At 41.9% G+C, this 17,286-nt stretch overlaps 1 protein-coding gene across 1 annotated transcript in view; it reads right to left on the reverse strand.

Moving 5' to 3' along the window:
• LOC118577755 (protein argonaute-4) overlaps nt 1-17,286 on the reverse strand; it is a 40,931-nt gene that overhangs the window by 17,695 nt on the left and 5,950 nt on the right. The window contains exons 2-12 of the mRNA XM_036178397.1: nt 14,586-14,751; nt 10,901-11,021; nt 6,636-6,817; nt 6,334-6,470; nt 6,108-6,242; nt 5,021-5,108; nt 2,887-3,034; nt 2,412-2,531; nt 2,163-2,291; nt 1,819-1,952; nt 545-729 (exon numbers count right to left, since the gene is read on the reverse strand). Coding sequence (XP_036034290.1) covers nt 545-729; nt 1,819-1,952; nt 2,163-2,291; nt 2,412-2,531; nt 2,887-3,034; nt 5,021-5,108; nt 6,108-6,242; nt 6,334-6,470; nt 6,636-6,817; nt 10,901-11,021; nt 14,586-14,751 — 1,545 coding nt within the window. The remainder of the gene's footprint in view (nt 1-544; nt 730-1,818; nt 1,953-2,162; nt 2,292-2,411; nt 2,532-2,886; nt 3,035-5,020; nt 5,109-6,107; nt 6,243-6,333; nt 6,471-6,635; nt 6,818-10,900; nt 11,022-14,585; nt 14,752-17,286) is intronic.

A 17,286-nucleotide genomic window follows, 5' to 3' on the forward strand; every position in this document is an offset into this window, starting at 1 on the left:
CAGACATGGTGGCAGAAACCTCGTAAACAGAGTCTGCTCTACCAAGTTGGGTCTTGGAATGAGAAGGATGTGGTTATATGAAGCAGAGGCCACTGTCTATCATGAATAGACATAGATGTGGCTCAGTTGATAGAGTACTTCCTATCATGTATGAAGCCCTGGGTCTGACCTCCTGTACCACACAATCAGGTGTAGAGATTCATTCCCAGAGTCTGAGCACTGGGAGGTGGAGGTGGGGTTCAAAGTTCAAGGTCATTCTCTACCACAGAAGGAATTCAAGACTAGCCTAACCTACATAAGATCTTGTCTCAACAAGAGAGAGGGGGTCAGAAGGGAGGAGAAGAGGAAAGAAAAGAAGAAAGTGTCATGTTGTATCCCTCCAAGCAAAGCACTCTAGCACTAAGCTGTCCCCTCTACACACACAGGCTGTCTCTGTGTCTTAGACCACTGAGAATGGAGAGTTGGAACTGTGGCATCACCTAGCTTATCCTGTCAAACCTGGGACTTGAAATCATCCCTCATGCAACATTAAAACAGTTCATACCATATACTGGTGTCTTTCCAGGCAAGATAACCACTATTAGCTGCAGGCCCACATATGTCATTTTCAGATGTTTAAACATGGGCTCCACACTGTCTGCACCTTGAGCGTACTTGCAGAAACATGGCTGACCCTGGATGGGCATCCCTGCATCCTTGGAGATTTTACGAAGTTGGTCAGTGAAACTCCTGTTAAGATAGAACCAGTGGCACAGTGCTTTCGTTCTCACGTGTAAACAAACAAACAAAAACTTTCAGCGGTCGCCAAATAGATTGGCAGTTGTACCACTGCAATTATAACAGAACAATCTGTATTAGTACACTACGAAATCATCAGCTTGAATCTTTATTACTTTTTTGTGGTATCAGAAAATAAACCCAGAGCTTTAAATATGGTAAGCAAGCATTCTACCACTGAGCTATATCTCCAAACCCCATTTTTTTAATTTCTAAAAAAATTATGGTTCAGCTGAGACTTAGGGACTAGAATAGCATTTATATTCAAAAGATTTTTTAAAAAATAATCAAATAAGTAATCCAGAAATGAACAAAAATAGGATCAGAATTTTAGGTAACACATCTTTTGGTAAGGCTAGTAAAAGAAGAGTTGAGTTCCTGTTCAACTGAGAACATGTAAATATAAGTTAGAATTAGAAGAAAACTTGTAATAGGTTTGGTTCAATAAGTCAACATTAATTGTTTTCATTTCGAAGTTTTAAATTTTAAATTTAAGAAATTACTTCAATCTATACATAATTAGGGTCTTTCGATTTAACTCTATCTGGCCTGAAATTTGCTGTGTAGACCAGGCTGGCCTCAAACTCAGAGTTCCACCCGCCTCTGCCTCCCCAGTGTTGGGATTAAAGGTGTGTGGCACCACACCTAGCCTCAACATGACTTATTTTGTATATATTCCTTTTTTTCCACCCCAGGTCTGCTTCTTGACTTTCTTTACCCTTTAATGGACTTCCTTACACAGAAGGCATGTCTGTAGGAGGTGATATGAGTGATACTCTTAGACAGTTTTCCTGCCAGAAGAATTTTCCAAATAGCATGGCTTCAGCCTTGTCACTCACAAATTTCTACTCTAGCTATGCGGAAGCTGAGTTAGAGTCTAAAGATTCTGAGTTTATAACACAGCACAGGGTCTCTTCTGTAGAGCCAGACGACATCACTATAGGCATCAGGGGGTCAGTGCCAGTGTACCCAGCACAGTCACATAAAGACGGCATTTCGTATCTAGAAGGGGTGTTACTGAGCTGAAAATGGGATACTCACTTTAGTAAATCTTCCCTACATTGTTTCTGAGGCGCAAAACAAGCCACTGCCCAAACTTTAATCTCAATGCCAGCATAAAACTGCTTTCCTCGCATGTCCCAGACACCCTGGTTGGGTGTGGCTACTGTTTTATTCTTTAAAAAAACAAAAAAGAAACAAAAGAAAAGAGAAAAGGTATTACAATCTAAGACCATTTTTATGTTGAAGAGGGAACAAACAAAACTTTATTTGGTACAGTCAGAAGACAGAAGGTAATAAGAAGCACAAAGGCAGGTAAATTCAAAGGTGGGGTTTTTTGTTTGTTTGTTTGTTTGTTTTATGTGAGTGGTGTGGAAGCAGCTTACCCGGCCTCCGTACTGCAGCATAGGAGCTGGAAGCACCCTGCCTGTGAGCTCCGTCATCTCATTGTGGACAACAATCCCAAACTCCTTCAGGTAGGGGTCAGGTCCACCCACCATGCTGCTGCTCTTGACCTAACAGAAAAGCTGCATATAAAACCAGACAGGAACTATGCCCCTCAGGATTGTTTACTCTTTGATTTTTTTTTTTTTTCATCTCACAGCGGGCTAATCTGAAAATCACAACTTACTGACCAGTCTACTGATTTCCTCCTGTCTGTCAGGAGCAGATCTTGCTGTGGCTTTGATCATTGTGGATGTCTGATTGTCTGTGAGCTTCTTTATACATCTCTGCCCTGCCACTATATTACAGACCTGCAAAGAGACAGAGAAGCCAGGTTTTGTAGAAATGGGCTTATACATGAACTTTTTGTCCATTTCTAGGAAAAAAAAGTTATAAAATTCTATGCACAAAATACTTCAAAAAGAGTAAATTCTACCACTAGTTTAGAACATCTTTTGTTTGTTTGTTTGTTTTTCAAGACAGGGTTTCTCTATGTAGCCCTAGCTGTTCTGGAACTCATGTGTAGACCTGGCTGGCGTCGGAACTCAGAGATCTGCCTGCCTCTGCCTCCCCTGTACTGGGATTAAAGGCATGAACACTTTTTTTTTTTTTTTTAAAGAAAAATTAATTCAAGAGATTAGCAAAAGAAAATCTCATCTGGCTTACCTCAAGTGGCAAGTATGTATGCTTTTGCTCTTGTCCCACTTGAAGACAGGGAAGATGGGGGTACTTCAGCTGCAGACTATACTTTTGTTTAAAATACTGAGCTACTGTACATTCCATAGCTTGACCGTTTTCTAGCTGCAGAGGAAAGCTAGAGGAAAGAAAGTGTATTTAGAACACTTTACTATTTTTTGAACAAGTAAACAAAAACTACTAACACTTTCTATGTTGATTAGTCACTTAAGAAACAAAGGTCAAGCGCTGATGTTGGGGCTCAGTGGGTAGAAAGCTTGTTTAACATGCTAAACGGTTTTTGATCCACTGTGTGATTGATCCCTAGCACTACATAAACCACAAAAATAGGCATGGTGATGCATGCCTGTAATTCCAGAGTTTAGGAGATGGAGGCAGGAGAATCAGGAATTCAAGGTCACCCTCACTTATATAGTAAGTTTGAGGCCAGCCTGGACTCTCAAAGCAGGTTGGGAGAGGCAGCAAGATGGCTTAGTAGGTGAAGGTGCTTGCTACCAAGCCTGACAACCTAGTCCAATCCCTGGGACCCGAGTGATGGACGGACAGAGCCAACTCCAGTAAGCTGTCCTCTGACTTCCACATGAGCCGAGAGAGAAAGAGAAAGAGAGAGAGAGAGAGAGAGAGGGAGCATGCATACACACACACACACACACACAGAGCGAGAGCATTCATGCACACACACACACACACACACACACACACAGAGCGAGAGCATGCATGCACACACACACAGAGAGCGAGAACATGCATACACGCACGCACACGCACACACACGGATCAGGGGCTGGGGTACAGCACAGTGATGAAAGTCTGACTGCTTTCAGTTGTATCACTTCAGTGCTGCACCAGAACAATTCCATTGAAATCTCAATGTTTGTTGAAGCTGAGAAAGAAAATTTTAATACAAAATTTAATTCTTTTTAAAGATTTATTTATTTATTATGTATACAATGTTCTGCCTGCACACCAGAAGAGGGCACCAGATCTCATTACAGATGGTTGTGAGCTACCATGTGGTTGCTGGGAATTGAACTCAGGACCTCTGGAAGAACAGCCAGTGCTCTTAACCTCTGAGCCATCTCTCCAGCCCCAAAATTTAATTTTTATTTATTTATTTTTCCACCTGAAACCCTAGTACTCAAGAGTGAGGCAGGAGAAGAACCTCTCAAGTTCAAGGCCAGACTGGACGTATTTATGTCCACCGTGTGGATGCCTCAGCATTTAGTAGAGGGCCACTGATCCCTTGGAACTGTATCCAGATCTTCTGCTCGAGAATAACAAGTTTTAACCACTGAGCCTTCTCTAACAGCCCACCTTGCTAGCTACTGAGATGAGTAACTTCAAATAAGCACTTGGAGTCACCCACATACATTTATTTGTGTAAGAGTAACTTTTTCTAAATGAACAGAGTATAGTTATTGGAGCCACATTTTTAGGTCTCCAAGTTGTCAGATTCCTAAGCTAGGGAAAATTATGTAGTTTGGAGGTACAAGAGTAAATACACAAGATTGGGGAGACGGGTTAGGAGGTTAAAAAAAACTCACTTTGCAAGCCAAATAAATATCCTGAGTTCAACCCCAGGATTGTGCAGTGAAGGAGAGAACCAACTCCTAAGTTTTCCTCTGACCTCCACACGTACACTATATATAGCACACTGACGTGCACGCTGGGGTCAGCATCTCCTTCTATCCCTCTCAATGTATTTTTTGACACAGAGTCTCTCACTGAACCTGCAGTGCAGCACCTACTGACTATGCTGGCTGACCAGCAAGTTCTGGGGGTCTTCTCATCTCTCCCCACAGGCACTAGGAGGACAGATGTCATCACCATGCCTAGCTTTTATGTAGGCAATGGAGGTCCAAACTCAGGCATTCAGTAGATTCCTCTGGTGTCAAATTGCTACCATATTTTATTGTTAACTTGGGTTTTTGTTGTCTTTTCTTTCATTTTGTGATTTTTTAGTTTTTGAGACAGGGTCTTTTGGGAAAGCTCAGGCTGGCCTCAAACTCACAGCGAGTCTCCTGCTTCAGTCTCCCAAGCATGAGATTATAGGTATAAACCATCATTCGTGGCTACCATATTATTTTAGATGTGATCAACATACGTTTGATGACTGGCTGGTCGTCTTGTGACATTACAAACTCGATATTTTCGTTTCATCTGCCCACAGTGAGTCACCTCAACTTTGAGACCTGAAGAAGAATTTAAAAAAAAAGGCTAGATTATCAGTTTTAATTAAAATCATAGTGACAAAACCAAATGTTGTCTTCAAAAAGTAAAGGAGTGGCCAGACATGGAACACATCTTTAATCTCTCTCTTTTTTTAAATTGTGTTCTCTTTCTCCCCACATAATTTTTTTTTTTAAAGATTTACTTATTATGTATACAGTGTTCTGCTTGCATGGGTGCCTGCACACCAGAAGAGGGCACCAGATCTCATTACAGATGGTTGTGAGCCACCATGTGGTTGCTGGGAATTGAACTCAGGACCTCTGGGAGAACAGCCAGTACTCTTATCCTCTGAGCCATCTCTCCAGCCCCATCTTTATAAGATCTTTAATCTCAGCACTCAGGAGGCTGAGGCAGGCAGATCTCTGTGAATTAGAGGCCAGCCTGGTCTACACAGTTCCAGGACAGTCAGGGCTGCAAAGTGAAACTCTGTTTCAAAAAACCAAACAAAAAGTCAAGGAGCACATTACTTTGGAAAGAATTCTCATGCTCTCCTTACCTACTGCAGATAACAAAGATTTCTCCATATACACACAAAAAGTCAATAATTTAATACAGAACAAAAGTTGTAGGAATAGAGACAATTTCATCATATAAAGGCAAAAAGATTTGGGGGTGGGTGGGACAAAGTCTCTCTACATAGTTTAGATTAGCCTTGAAGTTGTGATCTTCCTCCACAGCCTCCCGACTGCTGAGATTACAGGTATGCAGTACCATGCCTGGCTACATAACTGACTTCATTATTTCGTCAATACATTTTTGTAAGTATCAATGTTCTGTTGTTTCTTCTCAAGTCTAAGTATATACTGAGACTCTGTAGTTAACATGGCTAAAGAACTTATCCAAGGCCCCACTGCTAGGCTCTCAGGCCAGGAAGGGACCCAGGTCTCTGACTCGAGCCCAGATCATCTGCACTGTATTGCACTCACTCCAAGAAGACACTAATACAAACAAACACCTACCTCTAATTTCTTTGGTAAACTTGACACGCTGGGAGTCTGTTAGAGGTTTTGTTTGTTCATTGATGTTCTGAATATCTAAAACCTCACACATGAACTCAATGATAGGCTGGGCCCGGTAGAAAGCAGTTGCAGATACTAACGAACAGAGAAAGGATATTTAACATCAAGGAAAAGGGTCCAAACCAATCAAACGGAAAACCAGGGTTAACAGAGAGTTCCAACCCACCATCAATATTGAGCATCATATTCCACATGGCAGGTCTCACAGACTGGTGAAAGCCGAACCAGACCTCTCTGCCACCTCCCAGAGGGTGGTAATAACCTTCAGGAGGTGAGAAAAAAGAACGGCCCACAGGAGTGTACCTGAAGAGACAGGGGTTTGAATATTTCATGTAAAATATTCTGAGGTCAGTTTGTGCACTAAAATCAAGTTTGAACTGTGACTTATGTCAGAACCTTTGCATGGCTAAATACAATCTGTGAAAAATCCTGACATTTGTGGAAAGGGATGCAAAGTAAGGTACTAACCGCATAGAGGGGAGATGCCTTGTAATAACGTCAAGTGCTTGGACTGAGTCGTCCGGGACTTCATTCAGGTGCCCAGCTAAAGCTTCTAGAAGCAACTGAAGGCTCACAACTGACACCCACTGCACAGATACTTTGAAAGTTTGGTCTTTACCCTCACCTGGAAGGGTCACCTCCATGTCAACCTAAGGAGAAATACATACATTCGATCAGGTTTATAAGGTTGTGGGAAAGACCCTAGGAGTATTCAATATGGCATATGCATAGTGGATATTTCTCTTAACACTTTTTGTAATTGTAGACCATTGGAAACAATGTAATTGTCCATTATGCATAATTTAATAGAAAATATTATACAATAATTAAAAATAAGGAGTCAGAGGGATAGAACTGTAGGTGAGTGCTGTTACCACCAAGTCCAATGAAAAATAAAAAATAAATGAAAACTTAAGATAAAATAAGGAAGATACTACAATGTGGACGAACCTTGCAAACATTATGCTAAGTGAAATAAACTTGACATGGAAGGACAAACATTGATGATTCTGCTTAAATGAGGTACTCAGAAAGTCAAATTCATAGAAACAAAAAGTAGAATAGTGGTTACCAGAGCAAGTGGCAGTGAGGTACACGGAACTATTGCTTAGTGGGTAGAGAGTTCCTATTCTAGATAACAGAAAGATTCTAGAGCAGTTGGTAGTGCAGATGCACAACAATGTGAATGCTCTTAGAAATGGAGTCGTAGGCTGGGTGGTGGTGGTGCACTCTGGAGGCAGAGCCAGGCGGATCTCTGTGAGTTCAAGGCCAGCCTGGTCTACCAAGTGAGTTCCAGGAAAGGCACAAAGATACACAGAGAAACCCTGTCTGTAAAAACCAAAAAAAAAAAAAAAAGAAAGAAAGAAAGAAATGGAGTTGTGCCGGGCGGTGGTGGCACAGGCCTTTAATCCCAGCACTCAGGAGGCAGAGGCAGGCGGATCTGTGAGTTCAAGGTCAGCCTGGACTACAGAGGGAGTTCCAGGACAGGTACAAAACTACAGAGAAACCCTGTCTACCAAAACCAAAACCAAAAACAAAAAAGTGGTGGAGTCGTTTTCATACCTATAATCCCAGCACTCAGGAGGCTGATTCGGAGGACCATGAATTCAAGGCAAGATTAATCCACATTTCAAAAAAATTGTCTTGAGTTAGAAAAAAACAGTAAGGTGTTTCTTAATTGTACATAAATGGAAACAATACTTAGACATATTGTTTAATGAAAAAAGAAATCACAGAATGATATGCAAAAAAAAGCATTTACAAAATACCTACGTAGAAAGATAATACACATGAAATATCTAAAGTGACATATCAATGTAGGACCTTAACAAGGAAAACTGAAAGATATAAACACAGGAAAGTCAAGAAGCCACAGTTTTTGTGGACTGTCTAGTAAGTCTAAAAGGTACATGTAGGGCTGGAGAGATGGCTCAGAGGTTAAGAGCACTGACTGCTCTTCCAGAGGTCCTGAGTTCAATTCCCAGCAACCACATGGTGGCTCACAACCATCTGTAATGAGATCTGGTGCCCTCTTCTGTACACATAATAATTAAATAAATCTTAAAAAAAAAAAAAAAAAAGGTACATGTATTCACTTATTACTTTGTTTTGTTTTTTTCAAGATAGAGTTTCTCTGTGTTGTTTTGGTGCCTGTCCTGGATCTTGCTCTGTAAACCAGGCTGGCCTTGAACTCACAGAGATCCCCCTGGCTCTGCCTCCCGAGTGCTGGGATTAAAGGCGTGTACCACTGCTGTCTGGCTCACATATTACTTATAAATTTCACTTAAATCAATAAAAGTTTTGTGGTTCTAAGAATTAAGTTCAGAGCCTTGTGGATACTAGGCAAGTGTCACACCACTGAGTTACCTTTTAGAATTGTATTTTATGTGTACAGGTGTTTTGCCTGTGTATATGTATGTGTAGCACATGCATGCCTGATGCCCAAGGAAGTAGGAAGGTGTTGGGTTTCCTGGAATTGGAATTACAAATGGTGCTTAGAATTGAACCTGAATTCTCTGCAAGAGCAACAAGTGTTCTTAACCACTGAGCCATCTCTCCAACCCTACCTTTTTAAATTTAAAAATATTTTTAAAAGCCAGTTTTTAGAATATTTACTTCCTTGTCTATTTATGTGTATAAGTTCAGGTTCTCACAGAAGCCAGAAGAGAAATATGGACTTCCTGGAGCTTAATTACAGGCAGCTATGCTGCCTGAGGTTAGCCCTGGGAACAACCAGCCTCAGTCCTTGGAAATAGCAGCAAGTGCTCTTCACTGCTGGGCCATCTCTTCAGTACCTTTTACAAAGGTTTTATTACATCTATTCACTTACGTTTGTGTGTGTGTACATGTCTGTAGGTTAGTATGTGGTTGGGCACATGTGTGGAGGTCGGAGGACCACCTGTAGAAGTCAATTCTCTTCTTCCACCCTGTGATTCCCAGGGATTGAATCCAGATTGTCTCGCTTAGATTATACCAACCAAGCCATTTTCAGCATTCCTAATTTTCAAATATTAGGGGCTTAACAATCCCCTATAACTGTAGCTCCAGAAAATTTGATACCCTCTTCTGACCTCTGCGGGCATCACATGTCCATGTGCACAAACACACACAGTCATGTGTTGTATGATATTTTTTAATTGTGTTCTGACAAATAAAGCTTGCTTGGAGTCAGAGGGAGGAGCTAGCCACTAGCTGATCAAAATTAACCATAGAGGTTTGGAGGACTGTAGACAAATAGGAGATAGGAAGTAGTAAGGATCTTGGCCCTTTTGGAGAAATGGAAGAGGTAGGAGGTGACTGGTGGCTGCTCCCTGCTTCTCTGATCTTTCAGGTCAGATATCTGGTATCCGACTCTCAATTTTTTATTGATAATTATTAGATAAATACTTTAGTCGTGTACGTAAATGTCATAAAAACATATATATTTGGGTTTTTAGAGACAGAATTTCTCTGTGTGACAGCCCTGGCTGTCCTAGAACTCATTTTGTAGACCAGGCTGGCCTCAAACTTACAGAGACTGGCCTGCCTGAGTGCTGGGATTAAAGGTGTGCACTGCTACCACCACCTGGCAAAACATAATTTTTAAAATTACTTTTTTTAACTCTTTGTTTTTTGTTTTTTTGTTTTTTTGTTTTTTTTTAGCTGAGGATCGAACCCAGGGCCTTGTGCTTGCTAGGCAAGTGCTCTAAAAATAAAATAAAATAAAATAAAATAAAGATAGTCAAGTTCGACCGTCTTCTCAGCGCTCCGCCAGGGCCGTGGGCCGACCCCGGCGGGGCCGATCCGAGGGCCTCACTAAACCATGTTGGGGTTTGTTTGTTTTTAACAAAGGGTGTCACTATGTAACTCTGGCTGGCCTGGAACTTGCTAGGTAGACCACACTAGCTTGGAACTGACAGAGATCCACCTGCCTTTGTCTCCTGAGTGCTGGGATTAAAGATGTGTACCACCATACCTGGTACTTTTTTTTTTACTACTATTAAAGTAAATATTTAAGAAAGTACTGTGTGGGGCTGAAGAGATGGCTCAGCAGTTAAGAGCACTGGCTGCTCTCTCAGAAGACCCAGGTTCAATACCCAGCACCCACATGGTAGTTCACAACTGTCTGTAACTCCAGTTCCAGAGGATCTGACACTCTCACACAGACATACATGCAGGCCAAACAGTAATGCACATTTAAAAAAAAAAAAAAAAAAAGGAAAGAAAAAAGAAAAAAAGAAGAAAGTGCTGTGGCATTATTTTGATAAATGAAGTCAGACAGTGCTTTGTTCCAGTGCATGGTTAATGTGAAAATGTGGAATATCTGTAAGGATGACAAAATCAGTGTAGCCCAGTGTTCCTCTCATCTTTCATTGTCAGCTAAGAGGCAATAACTGAGGGAAGATCTGTCATCACAATGAAAAACCACTCTAAGAACTGAAGAGAAGGAGGCTGTGAGGGTGGCAGGTGTGCAGCCCCGAGTTCAAGCCCCATAGCAAGAAGAGGAAGAGCACCAGGAGGAGGAAGCTGGCAAAAGGCTGAGAAGAGGTGCTTGCCAACAAACCTCACAGCTGGAATTCTACCTCTGGAAAACCACGCAGGGGAAGGAGAGAACCAACCCACCTGCGCTGTGGCGTGCACATGCCCCCACAGTTAGTGACTAAAGGAGTAAGAGCTAGAGTGACCAGAAAGGGAGCATTCAGCTGCTTGTAGTCACTGCTGAGTTACACAGGGTTTCTCCCGCCAACACTTACCCTGTCCCGTCCAATTGGCAGTGGATGTGCTGTGTACATGTTTCTTTTCCCATCATAGCCAGGCTGCCGATCCCCAAATATCTGCATCTTGAAGTGACGCACCATAGTGTCTACTACCTCCCTTAACAGTAATGGAGACAGTGGCAGTTAGCTTTGAGACGTGATCAACAGAAAGCAAAGTGTCACCATGCCTTCAAATATACTCTGTGTGGGACCACAAGGAAACAGTGGAAGTCACAAAGCTGACTCAAATTGTTGTTTGGTTTTTGGTTTTTCCAGACAGGGTTTCTCTGTGTAGCTTTGTGCCTTCCCTGGAACTCGCTTTGGAGACCAGGCTGGCCTTGAACTGGCAGAGATCCGCCTGCCTCTGCCTCCTGAGTGCTGGGATTATAGGCGTGCACCACCACCGCCTGGCCCTGATTAGATTTTTTAAAAATATAGATTCATTTGTGTGTGTGTGTGTGTGTGTATTCACCCCCAAAGCTGACTCAAGTAACAAGTGAGCACATAAAATATACCTGTAATCCCAGCACTGGGGAGGTGAAGGCAAAGATTCAGGAGTTCAAAGTCATCCTTGGCTAAATACTGTGTTTGAGACCAGCTTGGACTACATGAGACCCAGTCCCAGAAAAAATTAAAAAAATAGACCAATGAGATGGCTCAGCAGATAAAGGTGCTTCCTACCAATCCCAGAACCCACATGGTAGAAGAAAACCATACACACACAAAATAATTAAGTAACTATAGCTTTATAAGAATCTGTTTCAGACATCTAAGCTTTGCATGGTTGTTTTACCATTACACTATGGTATAAAATCAGAGACTGGCGGCGTTGCTGCATGCCTTTAATTCCAGCACTTGGGAGGCAGAGCCAGGTGGATCTCTGTGGGTTCAAGGCCAGCCTGGTCTGCAGAGCGAGATCCAGGACAATGCAGAGAAACCCTGTCTAGAAAGAAAAAAAAATCTAGTTTAAGAGCTACATATTCTTTCTATATTAGAAAAGGATAACTTCTCAGCTGGTATTTTTTTCTTTTGGAGACAGGGTCTTATGTAGCCTTGAACCTAATATTAAGTGTGGGGATGACAGGCCTGGTTTACATGGATGGTGCTGGGGATCAAATCCAGGGCTTTGTGGATAGTAGCAGGAATTCTTCTACTAAGCTACAGTTTTGGGTCCCATCCCTGCTTTATTTTCATTGTACTTATCACCATCTAATAAATGATGCTTTAGTTGCTGATTTATCAAGTTTTGACCATTAGAATATAAACTTCTCAAAGACACAAACATTGCCTCCCCAACAGTTTAGAGGGTCTTTTGCCTCTCCTTCTACACCTATTTGATTATGAATCACAGGGGTAGACTCCAGCAGCTTGCTCCTGTGCATCAGTTCTCACAGTTTACACCTCTGGGTGGAGGTAGTGGCCTGTCAGTGGAACACACGTACTTTCTCTGACTTCCTTCTTTCTTTAATCATGCTCTTTCATGATTTTCAGAAGGTAGCTCAGCTCTTAAGAGAACTTAATATGTTCAGTATGCTCATTCTCTCGGCAAGAATCTTGCCCTTCATTTGTTTGCATACAGCAACGTCAAGAGCATTCTGGCAAACAGCAGAGACTTTTCTGACTTGTAGGATGGTAACACTTGTAGGTGTTTGTTTCTGATAGCACCAGCACCCATCCCTCTGATGCCTACAATTTCACCTTTCCTGTGTATTCATTCATATGTGGCCAAAGGAACTTTTGAAAGGCCTAGACTCGGCATGCCTTTCCTCTTTCCCTTCTTGTTCATCATTCTGCTGAGTTACTGAAAGGCTGTAATTCGGGCTGAAAGACAAGTTTGTGCTGAGCCAGGTATGGTGGCCTACACCTACAATCCCAGTCCTCAGGGCTGTTTGGAGTCTTAAGTTTACTTCTTACATGGATCTCGTTCAGTATCACAGCTTTATACCAACAATACCAACAATGCTCATGACTCTCAGATGCCTATCTCCAGCACACTTCTCCCCAGAATCCAATTTCACACACTCTGTACAACTAATATCATGACCTTAGCATGTCTAGCAGATCCTAGGGCCGAAAGTAGTTAAGAATAGTTAAGTTTGGTTTCCAGTACCCATGTTGGGCAGCTCACAACTGCCTATAACTCCAGCTTCAAGGGAATCTGACACCCTTTCCTGGTCCTCATGGATAAACACACACACACACACACACACACACACACACACACACACACACACACACTTGAAAACACATGTCCTCACTTAGAAGGCTAAGGCTGGAAGATCTGAATTCAAGTACACTGTTTTTGTTTGTTTGTTTGGTTTGGTTTGATTTTGATTTTTCAAGACAGGGTTTCTCTGTGTAGTTTTTGGTGCCTGTCCTGGATCTTACTCTGTAGACCAGGCTGGCCTCAAACTCACAGAGATCCGCCTGGCTCTGTTGGGTTAAAGGCATGTGCCATCTCCGCCTGGCTCAAGTACATGGTAAACCAATGCTAGTCTGAGCTATATATCAAGACCCTGTGTCTCAGAAGAACAAACAAATACTGAGTAAGGGGTACGTGCCTACAATTCCAGTACATGGGAGGTAGAGACAAAAGGATCAGGAATTCAAAGGCAGCCTGGGCTATAAAGAGACCCTATCTCAAAATAAATAACTAAAATAAAATAAACAAGTTAATACAGAATGCAGTGCTTGTTGAACAGATTAAAAGTAGCTATTATTAGCATGTTTATTATGAGTGATCTCAGTTATATTCCAGCTGAATAATCATGGGCTTACACAACACTGAACTGTGCCAGAAGGCAAATTATTGCAGTATAAAAAAAAAAAGAAAAAAGATGGCGTTAGGGATTTAGCTCAGTGGTGGAGCGCTTGCCTAGCAAGCACAAGGCCCTAGGTTCGATCCTCAGCTAAAAAAACAGCCAGGCAGTGGTGGCGCACACCTGTAATCCCAGCATTCGGGAGGCAGAGGCAGGTGGATCTCTGTGAGTTCAAAGCCAGCCTGGTCTACAGAGCTAGTCCAGGACAGGCTCCAAAGCTACAGAGAAACCCTGTCTCGAAAAAAAAAAAAGAAAAAGAAAAACAAAAACAAAAACAAAAAAAACCAAAAAACCCACCCCCTAAGTATTACCAACTAGCTCCCTTGGCAGCAGAGCAGGAAGCTTAGTATAGGAGGCACTGGGATGACCAGTGGAAGCAGAGACATGGGTGAAGTGAGCGAATATGTGCTTTTGCTCCAGGGTGTCTTCATGTTGGTAACTGACCGCAACACTTTATCACCTTATCAGAACCACACTTGCATAATGCTAGAAAGAAGCAGGGCTTCTCCTGGGGCTTTCTTTTTAATACTCTAAGACAATTCTTACACCATTACACTGTCATTACAAAGTGATACAAATCTGCATCTCCAGATAGTTCTACTTCCCATATACTAACATCTTCATCTATTGTTATAAACTTCTGGTACCTTTGATTGTTGATGACCAATGACATAGTCACTTTATCATACAATATGTATTTATTGATAGATAATGATATATCCAGCAGAGTTGCCAAAACAACCAAAGAGGATACAATAATGCCTACCTGCTGAGACTTCAGAAAACAATGATACATAGTAAATTATGTGAATTGGATACACACATCTACAGATATACAGACATCTACTCTTTCTAATCCTTACCTGTTGACTCTGCGAGGCCGTTTTTCTGGTTTAATATCCACATCATAGTGATACACATCTATTTTAGGGATCTGAACCTGAAAATGATTGGCTAACAGTCGAATTGGCTTCCCAACAGTTCCAAGGCCAGGACGACGAGGTGGCTGGAAGAGGCTGGCTGGAGGTCCTAAAGAGATTGAAGATATCCAGTATGTTATTAGGAAATAAGGAGAATATTCTCTCCATCACAATGACAGTTACAATTATTGAGATCTTATTCATCACTGAACATGTTCTGATATAAAAATCTGGAATCTCTGAGGCTAGAGAGATGGCTCAGAGGTTAAGAGCATTGGTTGTTTTTCCAGAGGACTTGAGTTCAGTTCCCACCATCTACATGGCAGCTCACAACAGTGTATAACTCTAGTTCTAGAAGATCTAATGCCCTCTTCAGGCCTTCATGGGCACCGGGCACACATGTGATGATACAAACCTGCAGGGAAAACACTCATACACATAATTGTTCTTTTTAAATTGAGGTATTTATTTAATATACTAAATTTCTCTAGATTTCTAAGTAGTTAGCCATTTCGCTATTATTTTTAATATAAGGATCAAAGTTAGACAGTTATGATTAACTCATCTCATACAGAGGCTTACAAAATTATATACATTTAAAAATAACATAGCCAGGCCGTGGTGACGCACACCTAATACCAGCAGTTGGGAGGCAGAGGCAGGAGGATCTTTGTGAGTTCAAGGCCAGCCTGGTCTACAAAGTGAGTTCCAGGAAAGGCGCAAAACTATACAGAGAAACCCTGTCTCGGAATAAAATAAAATAAAAAAACAATAGGTACCAGTGAGGTGGCTCAGTAAATAAAAACTCTGCTGCCAAGCTTGACAACCTTGTTTTGATACCCAGGACCCACATGGTCAAAGGAAGGAACTGACCCTACTTGCATGATGTGCTCCACACATACACACACACACTGAATGCACTAAAATAATTAGGGGGCTGGAGAGACAACTTAGCCACTAAGAGCACTGACTGCTCTTCTAGAAGACTTGGATTTAATTCCTAGAATTCACACGGCAGCTCACAACCATCTGTAACTCTAAAGGTGATCGGATTCCCTCTTCTGGCCTCTGTGGGCCCTAGGCATGCACATGGTACACAGACATACACGGAGGCAAGACACTCATTAGATAAAATTAATATAATAATAATAATAATAATAATAATAATAATAATAATAAACAAACCCAGGAGCATGATATAGTGCATGCCTTTAATTCTGGAACTTAGGTATATGCCCATGTGTGCGTGCATGGAGGCCAGAGGTCAGCACCAGTTATTCTCATCTATCAATCTCCACGTTACTTTTTAAAGATATATTTATTTTTTATGTGTATGAGTATTTTGCCTGCATGTATGTATGTATACCACAAGCTTGCCTGGTGTCCATGGACATCAGAAGAGGACATCCTAAGTCCCTGGAACTGGAATGTAGGTGCTGGAAACCAGGCTGGATCCTCTACAACAAATTCTCTTAACCACAGAGCCCTCTCTCCGGGCCCCTCCACCTTCCTTTGAGACAAGGTCTCTCTGAACCTAAAGCTCATTGGTCCAGCTAGACTGGACAGGCAACAGGAGTCCCTAAGTTCTGCCTGTTTGAGCACTGCCCCTTCGACTTCTGATTTCCATGGATGCTGGGACTCGGGCTCTCACGCTTGCACTGCCCACTGAGCCATCTCCCCAGCCCTACAAATACATTCTCATATTTAGTTCTCCAAAGAGTTATGTAATGAATAAACAAAATAACTGATCGTTTACTCAACTCATTTGTACATACAACAGCTCTGTCTCCCTCCCCACCCCGCTTTCTTCCCTCCTCCCTCTTGACTCCCAGTCCCCCTCAGAACAGAACCTCTGTTAACCTCCATCAGCAAAGGATTGTGTAGACACGGGCTGAAGATACTTATCTAACCAATCTCCCTCTAATGAGAATATCAAGTGGACACTGGCCTAAAAAATAAGCATCTTTTCTATTATGAATAGGCACACTGAGCAAAGTGGGTTGTGGTTACAATGGAAAGTTACCAGTTCTCTTACTGAAGTGACATTTCACAGAAAACGGAGACAATTCACTAAAAAGGGAAAGCTTTGAAATACTTGTCTGCTCTGTTCCAACATCACTTAAGGACACCACAGCAAGTATCTTCATGAAATTTGTATTGACAAATCACCATACACGAATATAATAGTTAAAGTACTGAAAATACCTTCCCATTATTCAATTAATTGTTCATTTTCCTCCTAATTTCAAAACTTCAAATGTAGATGAGGTGCAACTTTCTGAAAAAGAAGACCCTGTGTGCAGGGTAGGACTTAGTTCAAGTATAAGAAATCACGGGTTGGGGATTTAGCTCAGTGGTAGAGCACTTGCCTAGCAAGTGCAAGGCCCTGACTTCAATCTTCAGCTCAAAAAAAAAAAAAAAAAATCACTTGTGGACCAGCAAGATGGCTCGGCCCAGCAGGTAAAGGTACTTAGTTAGCTGCCAAACTTCAGTTTGATCCCTATGACCACATGGTGAAAAGAGTGAATTGATTCATGCATGTGTGCACACACACCATAATTTTAAAAAAGAGTAAGTTGTTGCTGGGCGGTGGTGGCATACGCCTTTAATCCCAGCACTCTTGGGAGGCAGAGGCAGATGATGG

Source organism: Onychomys torridus, chromosome 2 (assembly GCF_903995425.1).
Source record: "Onychomys torridus chromosome 2, mOncTor1.1, whole genome shotgun sequence".
Classification (NCBI taxonomy): domain Eukaryota; kingdom Metazoa; phylum Chordata; class Mammalia; order Rodentia; family Cricetidae; genus Onychomys; species Onychomys torridus.